General features: G+C 35.9%; 1 protein-coding gene across 4 annotated transcripts in view; it reads left to right on the top strand.

Moving 5' to 3' along the window:
* TBC1D4 (TBC1 domain family member 4) overlaps positions 1–27,112 on the top strand; it is a 166,719-nt gene that overhangs the window by 88,285 nt on the left and 51,322 nt on the right. For 3 of the 4 annotated variants that reach the window (XM_039886860.1, XM_039886863.1, XM_039886859.1), the window contains exons 2-5: positions 11,341–11,928; positions 13,335–13,424; positions 16,592–16,696; positions 22,303–22,435. In XM_039886860.1, the coding sequence (XP_039742794.1) occupies positions 11,386–11,928; positions 13,335–13,424; positions 16,592–16,696; positions 22,303–22,435 (871 nt within the window). In that variant the 5' untranslated portion in view covers positions 11,341–11,385. Of the gene's footprint in view, positions 1–10,464; positions 10,486–11,340; positions 11,929–13,334; positions 13,425–16,591; positions 16,697–22,302; positions 22,436–27,112 lie in introns of those variants that run through there. The other variant, XM_039886861.1, reaches the window with a different exon arrangement.

Below are 27,112 nucleotides of genomic sequence, written 5' to 3'. Positions count from 1 at the left end.
TTCAGTCAGGACTGTATTTCTTAGCTTCTCTTAGCTTCTCTTGCCACTGGATATTCCACTAGTTCTGATCGGTGGGGTGTAAGTAGGGTGGGTGTGTGTGTGTGTGTGTGTGTGTGTGTGTGTGTGTGTGTGTGTCTATCTGTGTCTGTGCTGGGGTAGGGAGGGGATATCCCTTGCTCTCTCTCTTTATTCATTCTTTCTTCACATTCTGGTACCTGGAATACAGTTGCTTGTGTTTTGGACAATGGGATCGATGCCCCTAAAGCAGAACAGGAAAATAGAAGGGACCTGAGTCTTTGACATTTAATGACATGATGGAGTAACAAAAACAGCTCTGTACCCTTAATTAGACTTTTGTGCCAGAGGGAAATAAACTTCCGTTTTGTGTAAACAGTTGCTGTTTTGAGTTTCAGTCATAGCAGATGAACAGTATCCCAGCGATTCTCATAGATCCATATACTAGTTAGTACTCTTAGAGGCATGGGTGATATCTGAGTAGCCCCCAGAATTGGAGGAGACCCAGAGCTCAAGAGCCACACTTTCAAGGGTGTCTACAACCAAAGACATGACCCTACCAGGATTCTTTCTCTACGTATCTTGATCTTAATTCTCTTTTCCTCTAGATTTCACTTTGTGTTACTCCAGAATGGCTTTCTCCAGTGATGGGAGATGGCCAGACTAGCTCCCTCAATAACTTGAGACTTCAGATAGGAAGTTTTGGTATTTCGTCTTCTGTTTGGAAACCATTAGAGAGTGACTCAGATTGACCTGCTTGGGTCCCATGCCCACCCTCTACCTTCCACTGATTCAACTTGGATTACATGCCCTTCATTTGGGGCCTGCTTTATGGGGGGTTGGGAGATTGTATGAGCAGGAGGGTGCAAATATTGGCAGCGTTCACTAGAACCATTTGTTCTAAATTAAGGTGGGTGCTGTTTAGATAAAACAGTGCCTAATGCAGTTGATAAGTTGTTCACAAATGATTTAAGATAAGAATCATATTCTTTCTCGAAAGCAGTCCATGTACAAAACACACAAAGGCTGCTAGTTTGCTTTGAATTTGCTTTCTGACTTGAAGTTGTGAATTTTTGCAAGAAGCAGCTCAGATGCATCCCTCGTTTGGAAATTTTAATGGAAATGTATTCTGGCCACATTATCACACTATACAGGTGAATTATTAGTAGCCACTGGATAGATTTTCCCAATTTCTTTTATCTTCATTATTGATTGTAATATCAGCATTAAAGCATTGCTGTCATCATTAATCCTTTTAAAATAGATATGAAGAAGCATTTTTAGGTGTTAGAAAATTAAGGCTATTACATCATAAAAAATATTTTAGTGCCACACATCCTATTTAAAATTCTAAAGTGAGAGTTTCCTTCAAGGAATTAAAATTTTGCAGTTAAATGTTTGACATATATAAAAGTTGATAAGTAAAAATACTTCTGGGGGGCTTTCGTATACTCAGTTACCAAAGTTTACTTGAAATCTTAATAAATCATGAAAGATCAAATAATTGAAAGGTAACAGTGCCATGTGGTTGACTTCTGTTGAAGGGGAGAGGAGACCTCTGTCCACAAGGCACATCCAGGAGTGGGTAGGGCCTGGTTTGTTCTGGGGAAAGGCTTGTAGTTGTACAGTGCACTCTTCCAAGTAGCTTTCAAGCAATATGGTGACATTTCAGACACTTTGAAGGTAGAGATTTATTGCTTTAGAAGTACTATATTTATTAATCTGATTGTAAGTCAGATATCTGTGGGGTGCATTGAAGAAAAGTATTCTTCCTCCAGGACTCCGAAAAGCTAAAGCTTTTCATTGTTTTCTGCAATTAAGGATGACAGGAAAATGGGTTGAGTCACCTAAATCGTTATAAGCTTTCTCTTGGAATCATTTAGCCAGACCGCACACAAGAAGGGGAATAGGGGAGTCTTTTATACTTAATAAACAGAAAATATCTTTGAACAGCCAGTATGAGCTCCGAAAAAAAAAAGTCTTTTCTGGCCAGAAACTTTTCTAGGTAATGTTCATCACAGTCACAAACAGAAGGAATGAGGACCAGAAAGTGAAGTCTGGCCACAAATTTTCACCATATTAATTTTTTTATTTCACTGGGAGCAACTGTGTCAATCACACTCTATTATGACTTTCAGGAGTTTAATTCTACCGTGAGGGTTGGATAGAGTGCTTCGACGTGACTCGTCACAATACACAGCCAGTGCTTTTCCTTCACCCATGGCAGGGGCAAGTCTAGGTCAGAGGCTAGGCATCTGGCTACTTGCTGTTGCCTTTCCTTCCAGCCTAACTTCAGAGATAGATGAATGTTTGTTTTCCTTTTTAACCTCAGGTAGCTGGCAGTTAGACCTTTTCTTCTTAGAAGAAGGGAGACACGCACATTCAGTGGTTAATGATAATACAAATAAATTGATGTCTCTGAATAGAAGTTCAAGAATGTTGTATTATTTTCCTTTGCAAGGTGGAAATCTGTTGTACTGGTATAAATATCTGAAGTAATACAGAAGGCCAGGACAAAAATAGGTTTCTGAGAAATCCATGATGTTTTTGCTTCCTGATAATATTACAGCTTTATCTACTGATCTCAGCCAGAACTTGTCATGTGTAGGTCCCTCTGGGCTTGGCCATTGCTCCCTTGCCTCTTTTCCCAAGGCCCGTTCTGTTTCACAACTAAGCCTTGCTCAAAAAGTTCTCTTCTCATGAGTTCAGACATTTCATAAGTTAAAACTACTTATTAAGTGTCCAGTTTTAGCATTTCATTTAGATGACTTTATAATTTCATATATCACAACAAAGGAACAAGACATAGCTTTCTTATGTTTACTATGTCCTATTTGAAAATATCTAAGAGATTAAATGTTATCAAGTGCTGATTTTGATATACTTAAATTTTTTCAATCTAACTTAATTTTATTAACTTAATTTTGTTGCCAAATTTGTCTAATCAGTGAACATTCCAGTTTGTTTACTTGCCAGTGGTTAATTTTATGAATCTAAAATGGAAGCAGTAGTAATAATATTTTATAAACGGTGGCATTTTTTCAGTATTATAAAAAGCCTTTTAATATACATATTTTTTTTTGCTTAGGTAAACTAGTTCACGTGGGAAAGCTCCCTCTAGTGTTTCTTGAAGTAAATACAAATGGTATTGAACTATACTTTTTTTTTTTCTTTTTGGTAAAGATTTTTTTAAAGAGAAATTTAGGGTTTATAACAAAATTGAGAGGAAGATACAGAGATTTCCCAAATACCCCTGCACTTACACATACAAAGCTTCCCCCGTTATCAGCATGACTAACAAGAATTGTGCATTTTCTACGAAAGGTGAACCTACATTGACATGTCATGATCACTCAAAGTCAATAGTTGATCTTAGGGTTCACTGTGGTGTTGTGCAGTCTTTAGGTTTGGATAAACATATAAGGACATATACCCATCATCATAATATTATACAGAGTATTTTCACTGCCCTAAAATTTTTGCGTTCTGCCTAGTTATCCCTTCCCCTCCTCCCTCTCCTTTTTATTGTCTCAATAGTTTTGCCTCTTCCAGAATGTCATATAGTTGGAATTATACAATTATAGCCTTTTCAGATTGGCTTCTTTCACTTATTAATATGCATTTATGATCCTCTCATGTCTTTTCATAGCTTGATAGCTCATTTCTCTTTTGGTGCTGAATAATGTTTCATTGTCTGGATGTACCACAGTTATCCATTTATGTATTAAAGACATCTTGGTTGCTTTCAAGTTTTAACAATTTCGAAAAAAGCTTATATAAACATCTGTGTGTAGGTTTTTGTGTGAATACACATTTTCATTTCCTTTGAGTAAATACCAAGGAGCATGAATTGCTGTATCATATGGTAGAAATATGTTTAGTTTTGTAACTATCTTTCACACTATCTGTCTTTCAAAGTGGCTGTGCCATTTTGCTTTCTCATCAGCATTGTATAAAGGTTCTTGCTTCATATCCTGACCAGCATTTGGTGTTGGCGGTGCTCTAGATGTTGGCCATTCTAATAGGTATGTAGTGATATCTCATTGTTGTTTTAATTTGAGCCTCCCTGATGACATATAATGTGGAGCATCTTCTCATATGCATCTTAATTATCTGTGTATCTTCTTTGGTCAGGTATCTGTTGAAGTCTTTGGCCCATTTTTTCATTGGGTTGTTTGTTTTCTTTTTGTTGAGTTTTAGGTATTCTTCATTTATTTTGGATAACAGTCTTTTAGCAGAAGTTTCCTTGGCAAATGCTTTCTCTCAGTCTATGACTTGTGTTATAAGTCTCTTGAAACTGTCTTTTGAAGAACAAAAATTTTTAATTTTAATGAAGCCTGGCTTATCAGTTATTTTTTTCATAGACTGTGTCTTTGGTGGTGTTGTATCTAAAAGAGCATCACCATACCGAAAGTCATCTAGGTTTTCTCCTGTGTTATCTTCTAGGAGTTTTATACTTTCGCATTTTACATATAAGTGTGTAATCTATTTTGAGTTAATTTTTGTAAAAGGTGCAAGGTCTGTGTCTAGATTAATTTTCTTTTGTATGTGGATGTCCAGTTGTTCCAGCACTATTTGCTGTATACTATCTTTTCTCCATTGTATTGTCTTTGCTACTTTGTCAGAGATCAGTTGATATATTTAGGTGAATCTATTTTGGGGCTGTCTATTTTATTATATTGATTTATTTGTCTATTTTTTCACAAATACCACACTGTCTTAATTACCATAGCTTTATAGTAAGTCTCGAAGTCAGGTAGCATCAGTCCTCCAACTTTGTTCTCCTTCCACGGTGTGTTGGCTATTCTGGGTCTTTCTCCTCTTTGTGCAAACTTTAGAATCAGTTTTATCACTATCTATAAAATTACATGCTGGGGATTTTGACTGGAATTGCATTGACTCTGTAGATCAAGTTGAGAAGAACTGACATCTGTACAATTCTGAGTCTTCCTAACCATGAACATGGACTTTCTTTCCATTTGATTATGTTCACCGGAGTTTTGTGATTTTCTTCACGTAGATCTCATACAGATTTTGTTTGATTTATAGCTAAGTATTTTATTTTTCAGGTGTTAATGTAAGTGGTATTGTGTTCTTAATTTCAAATTCCACTTGTTCATTGTTGGCATACAGGAAAGCAATTGACTTCTGTATGTTAACCTTATATTTTGCAACCTTGTTATAATTGCTTATTAATTCTAAGGTTTTTTGTTGTTGTTAATTCTTTTAGATTTTTTACATAGATGATTATGTCATCTGAGAACAAAGACAGTTTTATTTCTTCATTAGCAATCTTTATACCTTTGTTTTACTTTCTTGCTTTACTGCATTAGTAAGGACTTCCAATGTGATGTTACAAAGTAGTAAGAGAGGGGACATCCTTGCCTTGTACCTGATCATAGTGGTAAAGCTGTGAGTTTCTCACCATTAAGTATGATGTTAGCCCTAGGTTTTTTGTAGATAGTCTTGATCAAGCTGAGGAAGTTTCTCTCTATTCCTGGTTTGCTGAGCGTTTTAATAATGAATAGGTGTCAGATTCTGTAATATGCTTTTTCTGCATCTGTTGATGTGATCATGTGATTTTTTTTTTTTTTAGTCTGTCAATATGATGAATTACATTAATTGATTTTCAAATGTTGAACCAGCCTTGCATACCTGAGATAAATCCCACATGATCTTGGTATATAATTTTTTAAATGCTTTTTTAGATTTAGTTTTGCTAATATTTTGTTAAGGATTTTTGCACCTATGTTCATAAGAGATATCGGTTTATTGTATTTCTTTTCTTCTAATGTTTCTGTCTGGTTTTGGTATTAGCTAATACTGGCTTCATATACGAGTTAGGAAGTATTTTCTCAGCTTCTTTCATCTGAAAGAGATTGTAGAGAATTTATATAATTTTTTCTTAAATGTTTTATAGAATTTGCCAGTGAACACATCTGGGCCTGGTGCTTTCTAATTTGAAGATTATTAATCATTGATTCAATTTCTTTAATAGGCTTATTCAGAATGTCTGTTTCTTAATGTATGAATTTTGGTATATTGTGTCATTCAAGTAATTGGTATATTACATTTAGGATATCAAATTTCTGGGCATAGAGTTTTTGTAGTATTCTTTCATTGTTCTTTTAATTTCCATGGGGTCTGTAGTGATATTTCTCTCCTTTCTTTTAATTTCAGATGTTAGTAATTTGTCTCCTTTTCTTAGTTAGCCTGACTAGAGGGTTATCAATTTTGAACTGTATACTTTAAAAAATGTGAGCACGAAGCAAATAATAGGACTAATGTGATGAATAGAAAGCATCTAGTTGAATAAATACGTAGAAGATTGATCTCACATTGAAAGTACTTTGTGGTTGGGTAAAGAGCTATGCTACATTTGAAATTGTGGGTCTCATGCACATAAAATGCACATTTCCCCATGAAGAGGTTGGAGGGGTCACATTAGGGTTCTAAATATAACTTCCTTTCACAATTTTGCCTACAGTCAGCCTTAAGTTAAATTAAATGTTCAATGTTCACTTCTCTGTTAGATCTTCCGCATTCTCACCTCAGCTGATGATCATGCTTTCTATTTTACCGAAGAAATTTAAGCAGTCAGGGGAAAAATTCTCCAGGCTCCCACCACCATGTCTTCCTGCATCTATGCCTTTGTATTCTGCCTTTCCCTTTGAGATGAACTGAGCATGCCTACAGGTCAGTTCAAATTCTTCCAAGTGCCCCAGATTCTGTCCCCTCTTGCCTACTGAAAGACATTGCCAGCAGTTCTACCCTCTTTCTCTAGATCATCAACATTCTCTTTACTATTGGATATTCTGTATTAGAAGCTGTCACTTCTTCCATCTATAAGAGAACCCTCTTTTGACTCACTTGTGCCTCTAGCTACTGCCAAATAGGTTGTTTGTACCTATTGTTTTGGATTTATTTTGTGAAATTTTCTTTGGAACCTACTAGGTAAGTCTTTTGCTCTAAGCCCCTACCAAAACTTTTCTTGTCAGGATCACCTATGATCTCATATTGATTACTTTCTTTGTCTTGGAAATTTTTCTTTCTTGGCTTCAGGATACCATTCTCACGTGCTTGACCTCTGGCTGTTGCTGTATTTTCCTTTGCTCATATCTCTCCATCTCCAAAATCATAAGCATCGTGTGCCTCAAGGGTTGGTTCCTGGAGATAGTTCTCTCTTTGCCTAGTGGGCACTCTCTCTTTCTTTCCTGCTCGCTCTGTCATCAATACTCTTGATGAACTTGTCTTACCTCATGTCTTTAAATACCCTATACATGCTAATGTCTTCTAATATTTCTTTTTCAGTTCTGTTCTCTCTCCTGAGCTCTAGGTACATATATTCGACTGCCTACTGACATCTATCCTTGGATGTCTAGAAGCGTCTCAAAATTAACTTGTCCCAAACTAAGCTCCTGCTCTGTTAAGCCACCCCCATTCCCTCCCAAACCTATTTCACTGCAGCTCCATTTTTTCTAGTTCCTCTGGCCAAAACTCATGAAGTTCATCCATTCCCCCTTTTCCTTCTCCTACACGCCACATTAGATCCTCAAGAAATCATCTTGACTATGCCTTTAAAATTAAATCCAAAAGTCTACAGCTTCTTACCCCTTCCCTTGCTGTTGCTCTGTCTGAACCACTGTTGGCTCACCCTGGATGAGCACAGTAGGCTCCTGCCCCATCACCTATGCCATCTATTCTCCACACAACAGCCGAAAGGACCCTTTGAACATATAACTCTTAGGCTTTCTGTCTAAGAGTAAAAGCCAAAGTTCTTTCAAGGTACTGCATGATTTTGATGCTCCTTGTTTCCCTACAGTGCCTCTTCAGTAAACCCCTGCTCACTCACTTATATCCAGCCACACTGGCTCTTTGAAGTTCCCTGAACATGCCAGACAAATTTTGCTTCAAGGCCTTAGTACTTGATGTTCTGTCCATCTGGAATGTTCCTCCCCCGGATATCTGTATGGCTCACTTCCTTGTTGACCTCAGGATTTTATTAAAATATTTTATAGAGAGCCTTTTCTCTAAAATTACAGCTGTTCTGCCACCCCCTCCAAATTTTCTGTCTCCCTTCACTGCATTATATTTTCTTCTTGGCAATTTTCACTATCTGAATTCTTTAGTATTTTACTTATTGTATATCATCCCCTCTGCTACAATTTAAATTTCATGAAGGCAACGTATTCTTATTTAGCAGCAGCTTTTCACTTTTTCCATCTCCTTACATAATGCAAATCTGACTTACATTTTTATTTGATCGAACATTATTGAATGCTTTCACTGTCCCAGCACTGTGTCAGGTACATTTGCATGTTTAATTTAATTTTCTCAGCTTACCTCTGAAATAAACATTGTGATTCTCATTTTACAGAAAAAAAATCAGAGACCAAGAAGGATGTGGAGTCTTTTCTGCAGACAATAACAGATACTGAAATGGGGCTTTAAACTTAAGACCTCTAAGTGCATGTTATGTACTTTTCTAATATGCCATGTTGTGGACTGATCCACTTTTAAAATAATGGATTATTATTGTTGAAAGGGAACTTGAAAAGGACTGCTCTTATCTATCCTTCATCTAACTTCTTATCACTTCCCCATCTCTGTCTTGTTATACTTATCTTTTCCTCTAGCACTAAACTCAGCTGCGACTGAGGACATTTCATTCTCTAACTCAAATTGCATGATTCCCAAGATGTTTTCCTGTGAGTTACTCGCATATGTTTTACATATGATCACTTTTGCAAAATTGGAATGGTCATAAAGGCACAGGGCATATCTTCTAGAGAAGGAATTTAATGATATGATTAGTGAATGGGATAGGAGAACTTAACTGAAAGGTTTAAGAAATTCCTCTCTCTAATGCTTGAGCTAACTCAGAAGTCACCAAGAAAGCAGCAGTTAGAAGGGAGGTGAGCCAAAACTGAATTTGGAGCCAGGTGATTGAGAATATCCTTAGATTAAAGCCTGGTCTGAGAGGAAACTGGCTTAAACCCAAGACTCAAAAACCAAGCAGCTTGTGTGACTGTGGTGTAAGTCATAGAGATACTCTGCTTTCTTTGGCCGCAAATAGTCTGGTTTCTTGTAATCTCATTATTTTCTTCTTTATTGGTTTAACTTTTGATGTAAACTGTTTCCACATTGTAAAACAAGATAGTGCTGACCAAATGATTCAAAGGGTACCTTTAATTTTAAATTTCTATAATTTTAAAATCACCGAATTGTTCTAGTTGATTCTGAATCTACACCTAGTGAAAATTAGACCTCTTTATCCTGTGCAAACTATACCTTAAAATAATAATTTATATTTTTAACTAAATACAAAGAATCGCTAAGTGCTTTTGGATGAGTGAAAATGGTTTAAAAATCTGTTTTATTTCCTATAAAGATTGCCAGACAGCCTCACCTTAAAAATGGCAGCACAGCCTTTGCTTCCAAAGTAACTGGAAGCTGGAAAACCTCATGGGTTCTTAGATAATAGCTCCTGTTCCCTTAATGTAAGTGAGCTATTTCATGATGTAATATATACCTTCTGGTCACTTTCCATTGGCTGAAGATGAGATTTAAAAAGCCAAATAGATATAAAACATTAAATGACAAAAATTACTCTCTTCTCAAAATGCTGAGTTGATCTTAATAGTTTCTTAAGTAAAACATAATTAGGAAGGAAATCTACCCTCTCCCTAAAGGAATGCATTACTTCCAAAGCAAATCTATTTCCTTTCCATGCTACCTCTGTTTGATTGAGACTAGATTAAATTGTTAATTCTTTTTATTAGGCAGTTTTTTCAGTTTATTTGAAATGTTTCCTAGTGTTTTCCTCAAATTTTTTACACCTTTCCCTGCATTTTCTTTTTTGTATTTTTCTAAATCTTGCTGTGCTTACTATAATTATTTTGAAGATTAATAAGAAATCAAGTAGTTAAGCTCATATCAATTATAAAAGGCTTTACCCAGTTTTTTTCTTTAACTATGTTTTAAGAAGCTTATTTTCACATTCATATTTGTATCTAATTTTAAATGCTTGCTTGAAGTTAATCTGTTTATCAATGAACTTTAAGAGGAAAAATGTTATGAATTATAATCTTCTCTTTCATTATTAATGAGTACTGGACACTTGCGGTTATTTAAACAGCCTAAGAAAGAGAATGGTCATCAAATTTAAAATGTTTCTTTTTAAAGAAAGCTAAAGCTTCTGCTCTTTAGTCCTGAACAATCAGTGTGTTTCCTGATTGCAGAGTCAGGAAATACTTTACTTTTGAAGCAATAACGGTTATTCCTGGAAAGTTTTATAATTGGCTGCATAGTGATAATGTGGACTTTAAAAAATACAATGGAATAACTGCTGACTTATTTTAAAAGAAAGAGAACTTATTAGGTGCAACAGAAGGCTGGCACTGAGGATTAATCAGTTTGGTATATTCGGTGCTCTTGGAGAAAGACTTTTGACTGGATTCCTGACTGAAGGTATCTTTCCTTGTGCTTTTAATGATCTAGATTTTTACCCTGAGCCTGTGTTTGCTTAGATGCTTTAAATATTATTGTGTTGTAGAATTTGTTTTCTTTAGAAGTCAGGCAAAATGTGATTTTTATGTACCACTGAATTTCCTGGAGTGTGATAACTAATTATGAGAATTAATGAGAAACAACAGCATGACATTCAGTGATCTAGTGGCAATTTTTTCTCTTTTTGATGTTAGCCATTCTAATAGGTGTGTAATGGTACCTTTCTACGGTTGTAATCTGCACTTTCTCTGAAGATAGCTAATGCTGATGAGGGGTGTCTGGATTTTAATCTGTTCATCTAGAAAGTTTATTTTATGCTCGTTGAAACTTTGATTCCTTTCAGTTGAGGCTCATAATAACTTTTATCTATCTATCTATCTATCTATCTATCTATGTATCTGTTTATTCATGGATTTTCAGTCATTATACTTTTTATAATTTATTTTTCCTCTTAATTTTTAAAAAAATTATTGATCCTTCATAATAACATTTGAAAGTACTTAAAATATATATTATGATTTATTAAAGGTTGACAGTGGTCTGTATCGTCTCGTGGTTTTTGTTTTTGGGAAATGAACACATTTAAAATGGGAAAGTGTAATACTGATATCATTAAATGTCAATCTTACCTTTAAGTCAATCATGTCTGATAATGTAATTTAAGTTTATGCTTTATCTTATGTAGGGTCTGCCTGTCATTTTCCATATTTTATCATTTAGTAGGAAAATGCATTCTGGGTGGTAATTACAAGTGTAGGTAAACATAAGTTATTTCTAAATAATCAGCTGAAACGAAGATTTTTAATTCTTTTCCAGGTTCCTGATGTTATCAGCAGCATTAGGCAGTTGTCTAAAGCTGCCATGAAAGAGGATGCCAAACCAAGCAAAGACAACGAGGACGCTTTTTACAACTCTCAGAAGTTCGAAGTCCTGTACTGCGGAAAGGTGACCGTGACGCACAAGAAGGCCCCATCCAGCCTCATTGACGACTGCATCGAAAAGTTCAGCCTGCACGAGCAGCAGCGCCTGAGGATCCAGGGCGAGCAGCGCGGCCCCGACGCCCGCAATGACCCGGTGGCCTTCGAGGTCGAGGGGCCGAGTTCACTCACAGACATTCTCCTGGAGGAAGGGGATGTTGTCAACTACACTCTCCCTGCCTTACCAGCCACGGCCAGCCAGCCCGGGCTGTCCAGCTCTCGAATTTGTTTCCCCGAGATGATTTTGGAAGATTCTGGCTTTGATGAACAGCAAGAGTTCCGGTCTCGGTGCAGCAGCGTCACCGGAGTCCTGCAAAAGAAAGTTCACGAGAACAGCCAAAAACCACAGCCACGACGGAGACACGCCAGCGCGCCCAGTCACGTGCAGCCCTCGGATTCGGAGAAGAACAGAACCATGCTGTTCCAGGTGCTGCCCCGGCAGGGTGCTCTTGGGCGGTTCGTGATCCACTGCTAGAAGCAGCTCCTCCCACTTCCTCAGTCTACAATAATCCAGCTTTTATTTCTTCCCCCTTGGGAAACAGATAAGGCAGATGGAGAAGGAGGCAGAGGAAAGGGGAGAAGGGCTGAGAGGCAGACATGGAATGTGGATTGTAAGAAATGAGGGGCCAGGGCAGGGAGAGATGGAGGAAAAAGCAATTAAATAATGGAGCGTCCTGGAAAGCTGGTGGAAGGAGTAAGAGTAGAAGGTTACTCGTAGTATTACCAGCAATTTGCCTTGGGTGGTTTCCTAAATAAATGAAATGTTGCTGTTTTTTAACTAACTGCGGAAGTCAATTTTATAGGGGATTTTAAGATATAATTCTGGAGAGTGGAGAAGAAAGTTTTCTAAAGAGGAAAAAAGAAAAGTCCAGAGACTCACAGGCGTATTTCACATGAGAATACACACAAAAGAGAAGGTTAAAGAAACACCATCGGGCTGATAATTGACTGGATCAGGAATTAAAATAATTTGGCACAAGCTCTATTACAGGTGTAACAAGTACATCTGACTTCCAAAAAGTAGTTTTTGAAGTTGTACAGGGTATGGAAAATGTCAAGTTCCACTTAGAAGCGCTTAATTTTTAAGAAAACCCTGTAATCTTCAACTTGTAAGATTTGGGTTTTCTTGAAAAAACTGAGTGGCTGTCCTTTATCCTGTTGTAAAGAACCCAGTAGAAGGAAATTCCACAGCATACCTTGGTAAACATTCCGTGTGTGTGATATTTGCTTTATCGGAAGTTCATGAGTTCTTTTGTTTTGTTTTGTTCTGTTTTGTTTTTGATAACTCTAGGCACGTAATTAAAGTATCTATAGTCTTTTCTTTGGGGACATGTTAACTGTTTCCCCTCTTCAGGCTTTCAGATTTATTCTTCTCCTTAGCCACAGTGTTTGCTGTTAATTTTTCTGAAGTTGTTTATTTTCAAAAATTTTAACTTATTTTCCCAACGGCAAATATATCTTTTTATTGACCGTTCGGGAGAAAGTATGATTGTAAATATAATTAAATAATTGGTATTTTTAGAAATCATGAAATAAGAAAAGGTTGCATTTATTTTTGAAAAGACAATCGCTTTTAATCTGGAAAAAAATGGTTTTTTGTCTCTTGTAAATTAAGACCCACTTAATTCTCATGATTTTTAGACAAAAGGAAGAAATGTTATGAGACAGCTAATGTTTGGAGTTGAAATATTGGTCAGATTGTATGGTGAAGCACATGTGATGTGACTATATGGACATAGTATTTGATCTATGTTAGTAGTTGAATATTTAATTGTAAAGTAAGATGTTAGGTCCTTGTGAGTTGAAATTAATTGGAATATTTTTGTTTTTAAGGTTGGGCGGTTTGAGATTAACCTTATCAGTCCAGACACTAAATCAGTTGTACTTGAAAAGAATTTTAAAGAGATCTCTTCTTGTTCACAGGTATGTATTAAAGTAGATTGTAGTATTTGAAGAAACCAACTAAACCTTTTTTCTAAATTAAAATAACTGGGCTTATACCTCTTCAAATTTTACTATTTTTCTAAATTTTAATTTTTAAGTGGATTCATCTTAAACTAAGAGTGTACATGTGTTTGTGTCCACGCCAATAACAAAATTCCGTCCAGGTCCCTTAGTATCATAGTAGTTTGTCCTCATTTTCATCAACCCCTTTCTCCTTGTAGCATTACTTCATCAAATTCCTTCCACTGATGGAGTTTTTGTGGTAGGAAGTTCTTTTGAAAATACCTTCGCAGATAGTGTTCCTCGGAATCTTGGGCAGTGGGACTTGTGGGCATCACTGAGTCATGTTTGCTTTTCATACCATGGTGGGTAGCGAAAGGAGAACTAGTACTTTCAACTTCTATTAATATAAATGCTAAATTTTGAAAAGAAGGTATATTTGGCATTTTTTTGGTATAGTTTGGTATATTTGGTATATTTGGTATAGTTTGGTATATTTTTGTTTTTTTTTGTTTATTTTTAAATCATAAACTGTGTATTTGAAAGTTTTTGAAATAATCGATACAGCTAAATATGTACAAGTTCATATTAGGCACAAACTAATCTCCTAAATACCATAATAATAATTTAGAATATCTATTCAAAAGTTAGAGCTACCTAAACATATTATGAACATAGAAGGAATTTTTGAAGATATTGGAACAGAGAGAGTACTAAGGTTGAAAATGCAAGGATGCCTCTGAGGAGGTCACCGGAAGAGAGGATTAACCTCTTTCCTAGCAAGGTGACTTAGATGAACCTTCAGGGACCTGGATCTCATCAAGAGCCCTTCCTGTATTTTAATGTTGAAAAATCAAGACTGCCTTTTTATTTCTTAAATTTTAGAGTTAGCATTCCCATAGGTATGATATTCGGACATCCTTCTCTTCAAAAATGACAAGCTTTTGTATATCTTGTTAATTATTCATCTCACCTTCAGTTAATGCTGTTTCACTTCTAATGTTTTGTTTTAATATTTGTTCTGTTATATGGAGACATAAAATTATGTTGTGAAGATAAAAATTTTATACTTTAATAACTTAGAGAGCATCCCTCTATAAGAAGGTTATATTGAAAATTTATAAATCTTTATTTAAAGGATAAAAAATTAGGTAGAAAGTTATTTACTTTAACAGAAAAAGTATTTATTGAACATTTTTATAATTACCTGTTTACTGGGGGTTCCTGCTGGATTATAAGCTATGTGAGGGCAGGTGTCTTATTCTGTGGTGTCTTATTCTGTAGGGCATCAGAATAAGAAACGTTAAGACAGAGCTTAACACTTAGGTATTCAATAAATGTTGAATTGCTATTTCTATATGTAGGGACTTGTGCCAAATACTAGGGAGAGTGGGGTGCAAACCCATGTAGTTCCTCTCCCCCAGAGCATGAAGAGTCATCCTAAAAAGTTGTGCCTATTACCCCCACAGCCTTCAAGCCTTTGAGGACTAGCAATGCTCATTGAACACCTAAAGGAAAAAAAAAAAAAAAAGGAGAGTGTAGTAGGGAGGGGAAGAACCAGCCAAACCAAATATATAAATATATAAACTGGCAGTTCAAATGTGATTTTGCTTTTCCTTTTTTTTTTTTTTTAAAAGTAGCTTTCTATTCTGACATTCTGGTCCAGAAAAAGAATTAAACAAAAGATATGGGGGAAATTTGTGGAAATACCTTTGATTGCAATAATTGTCAGGTTAACCTCTGTCCTCAATGAGTGGCCCTGTTCTTATTCCTTATTTCCACAGAATTGAACTGGTATAATGTGGCCACATTCAGAAACAGGCGTGCTTTTTAAAAACATGCATACCTCTCAGTATTTCTTTCTTCAAAATATGTAGGACTGTATCCCTGACAAGCATTAGGAAAAAGACAGTGGTTTTCTTTTCTGTAAACTGTGCCATTGCCTGAGGACTCACTGAGCCAACGAGGTTCTATGAATTTTTCCCATTTAGTTTTGAACTAGTAGATGATATTCTTTCATCGTAATGAGTTGTACCAGATGGAACTGTCACCTCATGAATTATAACTTCACTCCTCCTTATTGACTTGTTTCTTTTTATCAGAGTTGATTTCCTTTTTCCATATCCATTGGATAGATTGAGCTTATTATTACAAAAATAGTGGTTACCATTTATCGAATGTACCAAAAAGTATAATTGATATTTCTTAGTCCTAAATCTCAAAAATTCCTTATGGTAGGTGACATTACTACTGTTTTATAACAAGAGATGGAGCCTCAGAAATAATTATCAGCAACTCAGCACGATGTCTTACACTTAGTAGATGGTTGAACGAAGATTATAGCACAAATCCGTCTGACTCTAAAGACAATTTTTTTTTGTCATTGTGATTTAGGTTCACTGCAGCACAACTTTAAATTTTTTGCCTACCTGGCTTTTCAAAGTCCTATGCTTGCTATTAAAATAACAAGGTGTTGTCTTCTAATTGATATGTATGTATTCAGGCTGATTTAGATTCACAGATGATTCCGAATTTTTTATGAACTGTAGTTGAGGTTATTTAGCTGGCATTCAGGAAGTACAGTGATTGATTTATGAATGTGGATAATTTCTTTCATGTCTTGTCTTCTAATAGGTATGGCTCCTAAAACGTCTATAAGTAGACAGATATTCTAGTATTTTTAATGCACACTTTAGAGAATTGCATAACATTTAATTAGAGCATTGTCAGTGTAGTTTTCCTGGTTCTTAGCCTCATATAGACAAAAACAGGATTTATGATGATGAATCAGACTGACTGTTCTAAGAAGACCAATAAATTGAAAATTCTATTACTTGCAAACACCAACTGGCAGTTTTATTATGAGACAGTAGATCATGCCATCGTATTTTTCCTCCTGTGGCCCTGAGTTAAAGAGAGTGTTTGTCTGGGAAAAAAAAAACAAACAAATCTGAGTTTTTGCTCTCACATTTTATTTTATGTATCAAAAAGCCACCATTTAATTTTGCTATGACAATATGTCCCATGTCACAGTGCTGTAAGGAGAAATTCATAGAGGTGTAAAAGCATAGAACTGATGTTGATTTCCATAGTGTTGATTAAAAGAACATGTTCCCATAATACTGTACTTCTTTCCCCTCTGCTAGGGTATAAAGCATGTGGATCACTTTGGCTTTATCTGTCGGGAGTCACCAGAGCCGGGGCTGAGCCAATATATCTGTTACGTGTTTCAGTGTGCCAGTGAATCTCTGGTAAGTGGTGTGATTGCTGTCCCTGTGCTCCTGTCTGCCCATTCAGCTAATGGGGACTCATTTCTTATGAATCCAAGCCTCACAGAATGACTATCAGTGCAGAAGGAAGGAATCTAAAAATATGTTTCTGCCCTTTAAAGTAGCACAGCAATGGAAAAAAAACACAAAAACCAAATCGTTATGGTAATTTTCAAGCCTAGAGATTTCCTTGAGTTTAACAAATCCTATCATGTTACCAGGAGTATTTTTAAAAGGTAGAAAACAACTAACACTAGAAGAGGTATTACTTTTTCCAGTGCTCATCTGAGAAGGTAGAGAAGGCCCTCAACCTCTTATTTTAATTGCTGTAACATCTCAGAGTAGCTGATGCTTATATCGATAGAGCAGAGAATGATTTTTTTTTTCTTTCTTTCAATAGTCCCTGTCCTCGTTTTTAAAATACTTTATTCTTTATGGGCTTTTTTTTTCCTTTTGCCTTCATTTTCTTTCTTTCTTTGGAATTTGAAAGTCGATTCTTCTCCCCAGCATTCCCCCACCTCACTCCCACCCCATTTATGGGCACAGTAGGAGTTTGAGAAGAAAAATACAAGACACATGTGGAAACACATCTGTGTGACTAAAAATATGTCGATATTTTCCTCTAAATTTTTTACTTATTCTTCAACTTGTGTTATCTCTCTTAACCATTTTTAACACAAACCTTTAGATATATCACTATACTTTGAAGGAAATATTTCTTTAGATATATAATGCTGCCACAAGCATTTCTCCCAGGGAAACACACATCACTTGGACATGTACAAATAAGCCAGGCCAGATTCTCTATTTCCTTAGTGCATGGTGCCATCATTTCTCGTAACTCTGGCCTTCCATATTCCCAATGTGGATAATGAGTTTAGAAACAATAAAGTAATGGCAGTGAATTGGTACAAAGGTACTCTCTGACTAGTGCCCTTTGGGTCGCAAACTTTTCCTCTAGGATATAATAGCACTGTCGTCACTGTCAATTTCTTACTCAAGAGAGTTCTCTTTGAGTTTTGTTCTCACTCTAACTAATTAACCATACATTTGAAAAGTTCACGTATTTCTATCCGGGTGACCACTGTGTAATAGGTTCAGTTCAGTCCTCGAGAAGGAAATTTGAGAGTTGTTATTATGTGAATGATACTCAAAGGCATGGGAATGGATGAGCACCCAGGGGGAAGTAAGAGAAAGCCAAAGAGAACCAATGATACAATACTGGAAAATGCCAACCAAGCAGGAGTTAGGTAGAGAATGATAATGTAGGATGATCTGCCACCCATGCCGAACTCCTCACTCATCCCCTGTCCAGCTCACTCCTCACTCCTTCCCTCCTCTGACCCTCTTCTCATGTAAGGCCAATTCTCATGCCATGTTCTGGATCCTTTACTCTTCTACCTCCCCAAAACCTGTAATATATTCTCTATTTTATTTTGGCAGCTCCATTTACCCAAATTCTCAATCTAGGAACCATAATGCATTCTTTTTCATCTTCTACATCCACTCTTCACTAAATCCTAAGATAGAAATATCTCATATCTATCTCTCCTTTTTTCCCCCCTCTCTGTCTACACTCTGATTATGGGCATTCATCTTCTTAGACCGTTACATTAGTGTTGTAACTAGTCTCCCTGCCACTGGTTTAACCTGTCATCTATCTGCTTTGTACATTATGCTATAGTTTTCTTTCTCACAGAATTTTCTCACTGGAAGCTAGTTTATGCCTCCTTGTTAAGGGACAAAAATTTAAATTGTTTAGCATGGCAGAAGGGACTTCCTTGCTCTTGCCCGGTCTCCACCAGAATGCCTCACCTTTTTATGACGATGTCCTTATACATGCTGTTCTGTCCCTTATGCTGTTCTCTAGGCCAGACCTCGGAGGCTGTTGTGACAGTTGGTGTGATGTTGCCTTTATCTGGTTTGCTATTGAATCAGCAAATAGATCATGCCTGGGACATATGAAATCAAGAATTTAAGTGAATGGCTAGGACTCACAAAAGTGCAACTGAGGTTTAGAAGTCGCTGTTGGCTCCTCACATGGATGGAGGGGTCTGCCATGTCAGAGGAGGCCAGCGCCAGGACTCACTGCTTTTATGCTGTCATTTGAGGAAAGCGACCATGTGGGCCGCAAGGGTCTGCCCTGCTACTAACGAAGGACATTGCGCCATGCTTTCTGTTTTCTCGTTCTTTCCTACTGCTTCATTGGATGTGAAGCAGGCCTGCCCTTGCTGTATTGTGAGCTGAATCCACTTCCTCTAATTTTCTACCATGGACTTTTTAGGATCCAGCTTAGTTATCACATCCCAGTGATGCCTTCTTTTTCAGGAATTGACTCCGTTAGTTGCTCTGCGGTCAGTGCTCTTGCTACACCTTATTCATAGATCTCTTAACAGTTTCTACAAATCCTCACACTTATTTATTTGTCACAGCTTTTTACATCACTTGTGAATCCCAAAGGTTAGGACTGTTCATATCCTTGTCGTTCCCTCAGTGTTTCTAGGATATCAGATGCTTGTAAAGTGTATTTTGAGTGATGGAGTGCATTACTCTTCAGGCAATCATTTTCTGGGTGCTGGTTAATCTCTGATTACTGGATAATCTGCAGGAAAAGGAAGATCATGTATAAACTTATTTCCAACCTGTTTACAAGTTTCGTTTTGTATGTAGTTTGTAGTATGTTCATTTTACCCTCATGCATGTAGAGAAAGTTTTGGAAATGGATTCACAGTAGAAAGTCTGAGAATGTGCTGCATTCTTCTACCCTAAGAAGTTCTGTGACTAAGGCAACAGACTAGACTGGCTGAGAATTTCTTCCTTTCACATCGAAGCTGGATCACAGTCTCAGTTTGGACACCATTATTCATAAGAACAGCCCCATGCTGGAATCTTTGAGACTCTGTTTACTCTAATTTTATCAGAAGGCATCTTAAGTGAATAGTGAGGCATCAGAACTGCAAGCTAGAAGAAAAATTAAATATAAATTTCCTGCATAACAGAGGCTGGCTCGAGCAGCTGACATATGGAACAAGTCAATTAAGTATCATAAGCGTAAGCAGTGTTATGATTGATGTGGCTTGGCAGTTGTGTAAGACAAAGTATTGCAAAACCACACCTGCTGACTTCCCTGAGAACAAAGAATATACAACTAGAATTTTCTTTTGCTTCTTTATAGCAATTGCTATGAATTGATAAATAGTATAGTGTTCTGATGAGACCCAGAGGGTTACACTAGAAACTTGGACACCCAGTACTCACTCCTTCCTGCCTTCCTTCCTTCCTTCCTTCCTTCCTTCCTTCCTTCCTTCCCTTCCTTCCTTCCTTCTTTCCTTCCTTCTGTAAATAGCTGTAGGCAGGTGGCTTAATTTTGTTTAACTAACCCTTGAGATTTGTAGAAAATACCTTTTCTGCCTTCTCCAAAACTGATTTAAGATGTGTGAAAAAAAAATGGAAGTTACTATTACTTATAGATAAGGAAAAAATAAAACTCCACTGATGATGCAGACAACGAAATCTAGGGAAAATGTAAAAAAAGAAAAAAAAAAAAAGACTCAGGCTATTCAGACCCATGTTAATTTTTTCCCAGATAATTAGACTAAATAATCTTTTTAAGTCCTTACACAGTCTGTAATTCTTAGACTTATTCTAAAATGCCATAAAATACTTAAGTTTGGTATATAAATGTTTATGAGCGTTATCTTCACTATAGATTTTCACTTAAATATCACAAATTGACTTTCTTTGTTCCATCTCATACTTTTCACTGGAAATTTACATCTGCCTGGTAGTAATGTTAAGAATACTTCGTTTTTGTTTGCGTATGATTGATTTATCTTTGCCCATTCCTTTACTTTTAACCTTTGAACACAATCTATGATTTTTTTGTTGCTGTCGTAGATAGACTAAAATAGTTAAGTTATTCATAGTATAATAATTTGAACTTGTAGTTGCTCCGATCCCATGATAGAATTCATAGGCTGTCTGGAAAGAAAAATGGCAGATTAAAAAAATTTAAATATTTAAAATTCCAGAAGTCAAATAAAGTTTTTAGTAATATTTGTGGCTGGAAGAAATTGGCAGGCACATTTCAGACACCATTGAAATGGTCTTTTGTTTCACCTAGAAATAGACAAGAAAACCTAAAAGTTTTGTATTTCCATTGGAGGCCTTTTACAAGGCAGAATTACTAAATAACAAATAAGAAACCTATATGAAAGCTAAGCGGATGAGTAACCCCTTCAGTACCTTAAATGAGAAACAAGAAACTAGGAATAAACATCTGCATAAGTGATTAAAATTGTTTTTTTGCGTATATAACAAGGCAAATGAAATCAAAATGCAAAAGCATTAAATGTAGTGCTTTTATTTTAAAGAAGTAGAAATCTTTACTTTTAAAGTATAAAAAAACAAATTTCATGAATGATTCATTTTTATTCATGGAGCAATATAAAATTATTCATAAGCCTTAGAAAAATTGGTAATACAGTAAAGCATAACTGAATAATGACTGTCTTAGTGTTTGATTTCTTCTTTTAATAGTATTAGGAGAATAAAGTTTCTTTTTATTATTGACTCTTTATACACTCAAATGTAGAAGTAGATTAAATCCCTTAAATATTAGATTATTCTTAATTCAGGCCATAAGGGAAGGGGAAAAAGAGTCTTTCAAAAAGCAGTTTACAAGCATGGGGAATGATTTTCAATATCAAAGCTTGTTCTGATGAGGCTCTTAGTATTCTGTAGCTCTCCATGCAGATTTTAGATTTTGATCTCAGGTAGTATATGGGAAAAGCACACCTTACACTGACATTTGTATCATAGAGAAGGAGACATAGCTTGAAGTTGGTTCAACAGTGCATGGGGATGAGCCGATAGCCTGAATACTAGAATGCTAGATTCAAAATTATTTACTGAATCATTGAGAGAGCAAGGAAGAAAGTAGATGGCAGTTTTTAAGATGCTGGCCTAGTGGTGAGACCGAGCTATTAGACAACATGTCAGAACTTCTCAGTGTCACAAATCAGAAATGAAATGATAATAAATGAGAAGCCATAGAGATAAGATCAGCAACCTCCATAGACTTCTCCAACATTATTTAAATTGAACTCACTTCCCCCCAGAATTTTGCTTAAATACGTTTTGTTTTTACACTAAAAACAATCCTGAAGGATAAAGTAAATAGGATACCTATTAACACAAGTGAAGAGTAAACCTATTTTGTTGCTCCCTATGTATTGCAGATAAAACTTCCAGAGATCTTTATCTGGTAAACTACTTAATTAAGGAGAGACCTGATTGACTATCAAACCGTGATAGCATAATACTTAGTAAGATTGAAAAATAGCATTCAAGTAACAGATCAGTATTATATACATTAAAATGATCTTATTTCATCTAGTTTTCAATTATATGTATAATTGAAGGTCTGACTTCAAGACAATATTTTCTCCCTACCAGTTCGGTAGTCATCAAAATTTCATTATTTATTATTTATTCAGCATCAATAAAATCACACATTGCTGTTGGGATTTTAATGTATTACCATGGATGCAAACTTTTATAGACCTGAGTTTTGTTTCTTCTGGTAGGTGGATGAGGTAATGCTGACTCTGAAACAGGCGTTCAGCACAGCGGCTGCCCTGCAGAGTGCCAAGACCCAGATTAAGCTGTGTGAGGCCTGCCCTATGCACTCTCTGCATAAGCTCTGTGAAAGGATTGAAGGTACAGTATAACTTGGTCTTGGCATAGGAGGAGTTTACTTTGGCATTTGGGAAGCGAGGAAGTTGCTACTGTCATTGAATGGTTCTTTGTTTTGAGGTGAAACAAGAACCCAAAGAACAGTTTCTCATGTCCAGTCAAATTTGTGCTGTCAGTCTCTCCTAGGTACTTGGCTTTTTCCCCTCCACTTTCTTTCTCTGTCCTTTTAATTTTTAATTTTTTTTCTGAGGGCAAACTCGAGGAAGGGGCTTGCATTTCCCACAGTTCTGAAGATTGTGCTATGTACATAGCGGCAACTGACCAGATATTTATTAAATGAATGAAGAGAGGCAAAACCATCTCAGAATGTCAACTGTTTATCGAAGTCTTTCTTTCTTTCCCTTCTCACTTGGTGATGTATACATTTTTCCTAAAGTTTAGAACTGGAATGAAACTTGTGTGACTTTCGAAGAACATTTGAAAATGACATAGATAATTGACGTCATATCATAGAGCAGGTTTAAAAAAATGTGTTCTGGTGAGGGGCATGAGGAGTGGTGACTCTGACTCACCTTCCCTTTCTTTTTGTTATCTCTTACTAACAAAAACGGTTGAAAACTACTGCAGGAGAGAAGAAACACAATTTATGAAATACTTGTTAAGCATCCGCTATGTGCCATGCAATGTGCTAGGCACTGAGAATACAGAAGTCATTGAGATGTGGACCGTGCCTTAGAAAGTTTACAGTTTAGAGTGGAACACAGGCACATGAGAATATAAATGCAGTTCGGTATGATGGGTGTTACGATGGGAGAATATAAACTCCAGAACAAAGCAGATCTAGTCAGTGTAAGTACAAATTGTGATTTCTGTCCAGTAGGCAGCAGAATCATAGGCAAATGGCAAAACTGATGATGAATAGCAGTGTTTATTGAATAACCATTCAGCTTTGTGATCAAAGACTATTTAAATGTAATATTCAGATTTTAAAATTTGTTGTGATAATTTTAAAGACTGCAAATTATTTTTAAACATATATATAACCTTTACAAAAATGGAACATTTAGTTACAATTAAAATTATAATTTTACAGAATGCACATTATTTTTAAATATATATAACTTTTACAAAAGCGGAACATTATTTTAAAATATATATATAACCTTTATAAAAATGGTAAAGGGAATATTATAAATCTGTAGAAGAAAGGCTGAATTACTCAGGAAATGGGGTTGGATCAATTTGCTATCCAAAGTAAAAGATTCCTTCTACTTATCCTGCTTAAATACATTGTAGATGGATCAAAGTCCTTAGTGTACACAAACAAAATATCCAAACCATTAAAAGAAAATAAGAATATTATGTCCTTAAACAAGGAAATCTTCATTAAGACTCAAAAATGCAAAAACTATTAAAAGACATTCACAGATTTGACTTTATAAAAATTTAAAGTTTTATTAGTGGTACCAGAGGGAAGTGGGGAAGCAGGGAAGTGGGTAGGAGTGGAGGGAGTCAAATATATGACGACGGAAGGAGATTTAACTTTGGGTGGTGAACACACAATGCAATATACATGTGACATATTTTGAATTGTGCACTTGAAACCCATTTGATTTTATTAACCAATGTCACCCCAACAGTTTTAATTAAAAAATATAAAGTTTTTACATAATAACAACTGCTTGCTTGGAAATTAAATGATAAATGACAAATGAGGAGATAACAGATTGGTATTCGCAATTTGTCAGAAGTCTTATTGTCTATAAGAAAAAGATAAAACTGTCAGTAGGAAATCATGTGACTCCTATTAAAAAGTACTCCTCTGAAAAGGAGATCCAAAGTGCAATAATAAAAATGAGAGGATACTCAAACTCACTACATGAAGATAACAATAAGATACTCATCAAATTAACTGTTGGTGAAATTGTAAGGGTACATTTATGTGATACTGTTGGGAGTGTGAATTACTATAGCCGATTAGGGGGAACAATTAATAGAAACTCGCTAGCCTAAAATTACACATAGCCTGTTAACCAGCAGTTCCATGTCTTAATAAGGGAAACTCTTATATAGGTTCAGAAGGTGACATTCTCAAAGTTGTATTGTATAGTAGAGAATTGGAAACAACCTAAATGTCCATCAATAGCATAATTGAAGTATGTTCACATGATGTAACAATGGGAATGAATTTCAACCGTTTATCAACTTGAATACAACTTAAAATTATATTATCGAGTTAAAAAATAATTTGCTGAATAACACATATACTTTGATGCTATATCTGGAAAATTTTCTTTGAAACAATTTTTTTTAATTGGGTCCACTTTTAGACTTACAGAAAAGTTTCATGGAATTTCCAGATATTCCTCCCCAGCCTCCCCCATTGTTAACATTGGGACAATATTATTATCTAAAGTAGACAATTCATTTGATCTCCACCAGTTTTTTTACTCATGTCCTGTTTTGTTTTGTTTTGTTATTTTGTTGTTTTGTTTTGTTTTGCTTTGTTTTGTTTTGTTTTGTTTTGTTCTGTTAAGGATTCCAGTCAGGATCCTACACTGTGCATAGCTGTTATGTCACCCCAGTTACCTGCAGTCTACAGCTCTTCCTCAGCCTTTCTTTGTCTTTAATGACCTTTACATGCTCCATGAGTGTTGCTCAGTTGTTTTGCCGACTGTCCCTCAGTTCAGCCTGTCTGATGTCTTCTCACCTGTGGACCAAAGTCCCTCCTCCGTGGCAAAAGCACTGTAGAACGGGTGCCTCCTTCTCAGTGTGTGGTATCATGGGGCTCATGATGTTGATAAGTTTTATTACTGTTTATGTTGGCCTTAGAGTGGTCTCAGGGATCTTCCACTCTAAAATTACTATCATTCCCCCTGGAATTAAATCTTTTAGGGAAGATAATTTGATTCTATAAAAATCTCTTTTCTCTCATGCCTGTGTCTACTATTTCTAATGTCTATGAAAGGCAAATTTAGCTCTATAATGTTCTAATATTATTTAAATGTAGAACTTACATTACTTGGGTAATAAAATATAAAGCGTATATATGTTTAAAAGAAAAAATGGCAGCAAATATGCCTCAAATGTTAATAGAGTAATGATAAGTAATATTTTCTTTGAATTTTTAGTTTTTAAACCTTATGCTATAGAAATAAGATTTCTGTGCAGACAAAGCTAAACACTTAGGGGTAAAAAAGCAACTTTGTATTTCTTTTTTAAAGTTACATTGTAGGTGTGTTTTAAAATATATTTTTTATTACAGAAAAGAAGTTTTAAACTTTCATACAAGTAGACTATTAGAAGCTGGTCTACTATCACAGGGAACTATAGCAGATGAGAAGGACTCTGTACATGTATATAGAGCTGGACCTCAGTTTTGTGGCTCTGAAGTGTTTATAGTTTTAGAGACCTTTCTAAAGAAAAAGAATAAAAGTTATGAATCCAGAATTAGCAGGGCCCTTCTCCAAATCTTGGAGGGACTCTGAAACTTAAGCTTCCTTAGCTTCAGAGTATATGTATATCTGAAGGGAAGGAAAGAAGGATCAATGTTGACTGAAAAAAAGATTCACACAGGCTGTTTTCAAAGGCCTTAGATAACAGCTTCTGATATGATTTTATTTAACCCCTGACTTTGACATCAGGTGAAGAGAGCATAAGATAGGGTGATGCTCTTTGATAGTAGGAATCAAAGTAATAACAATAAAGCCTGTACTTCTATAGGACTCATTATATCTAGCCACTATTGTGTTTTACATATATTAGCTCGCTTAATCCATATAGAAATACTAAAAAATAGGCACAATGTTTTTATATTAGATTATTGGTATGACATCAGTTAATAAAATTACATAGGTTTCAAGTGTACAATTCAATAACATATCATATGTATATTGCATTGTGTGTTCACCACCCAAAGTTAAATCTTTTTCCGTCACCCTATATTTAACCCCCTTTACCCTTACCTACCTCCTCCCTCCTCCCTTCCCTCCGGTAATCACTAAACTGTTGTCCATGTCCATGAGTCTCTGTTTGTATTGTTCGTTTGTTCCTTTCAGTTTTATATCTCACATATGAGTGAAATCATATGATAGGTACTGTTTTTAATCCTCAATTTGCTCATGAGGAAACTGAGGCACCGAGACACATAGTGGGTAATAACTGCCATATCCACATTGATTGGAGGGGCAGAACCAGGATTTGAACTTCTTCGATCTGTTTCCAAAGCAACAGGATGCCTTCTCTCTGAGGGACTATCAGAAGGCAGGCATTGTCAGGGCCAGACTGGCTTGAAGCCTGGGCATCTGTGTGTTTCCCAATGAGTCATTTTTATCTAAATAAGATAACAGCATGAATTCTAAACTTGTGTTATGCTTAGGTACAAAGTGTAAAGCTGGAGAAAGGACCACACTGAGATTCAACACAAATTAAGAAGAGTAGAAATTTAGTGAGAAGATTTAAAAGTAGTATATAGATATTATTTCATATCACTTACTGAGAATTATCGGTCCTGTCAATACATTTGGCTACATTAATAAGGAGTTCTATTTTTACTGAAAAACAACATAAAAAAAAGGGTAGATAAGTGTGCTGACGTGAGCCCTAATCATCTGTGCCTATGAGAAGTCAGTCTTGCCCTTAAGACCTGGAGAAACAGCACTCGTCATGCCTGTGGACCAGTCAGTCAAGGAGGCAGTATCC

This window comes from Pteropus medius, unplaced genomic scaffold (genome assembly GCF_902729225.1).
Source record: "Pteropus medius unplaced genomic scaffold, Ma_sr-lr_union100, whole genome shotgun sequence".
NCBI classification, from domain to species: Eukaryota; Metazoa; Chordata; class Mammalia; order Chiroptera; family Pteropodidae; genus Pteropus; species Pteropus medius.
Note: the sequence above shows the minus strand (reverse complement) of the source record. Positions and strands in the feature narration are given on the sequence as shown.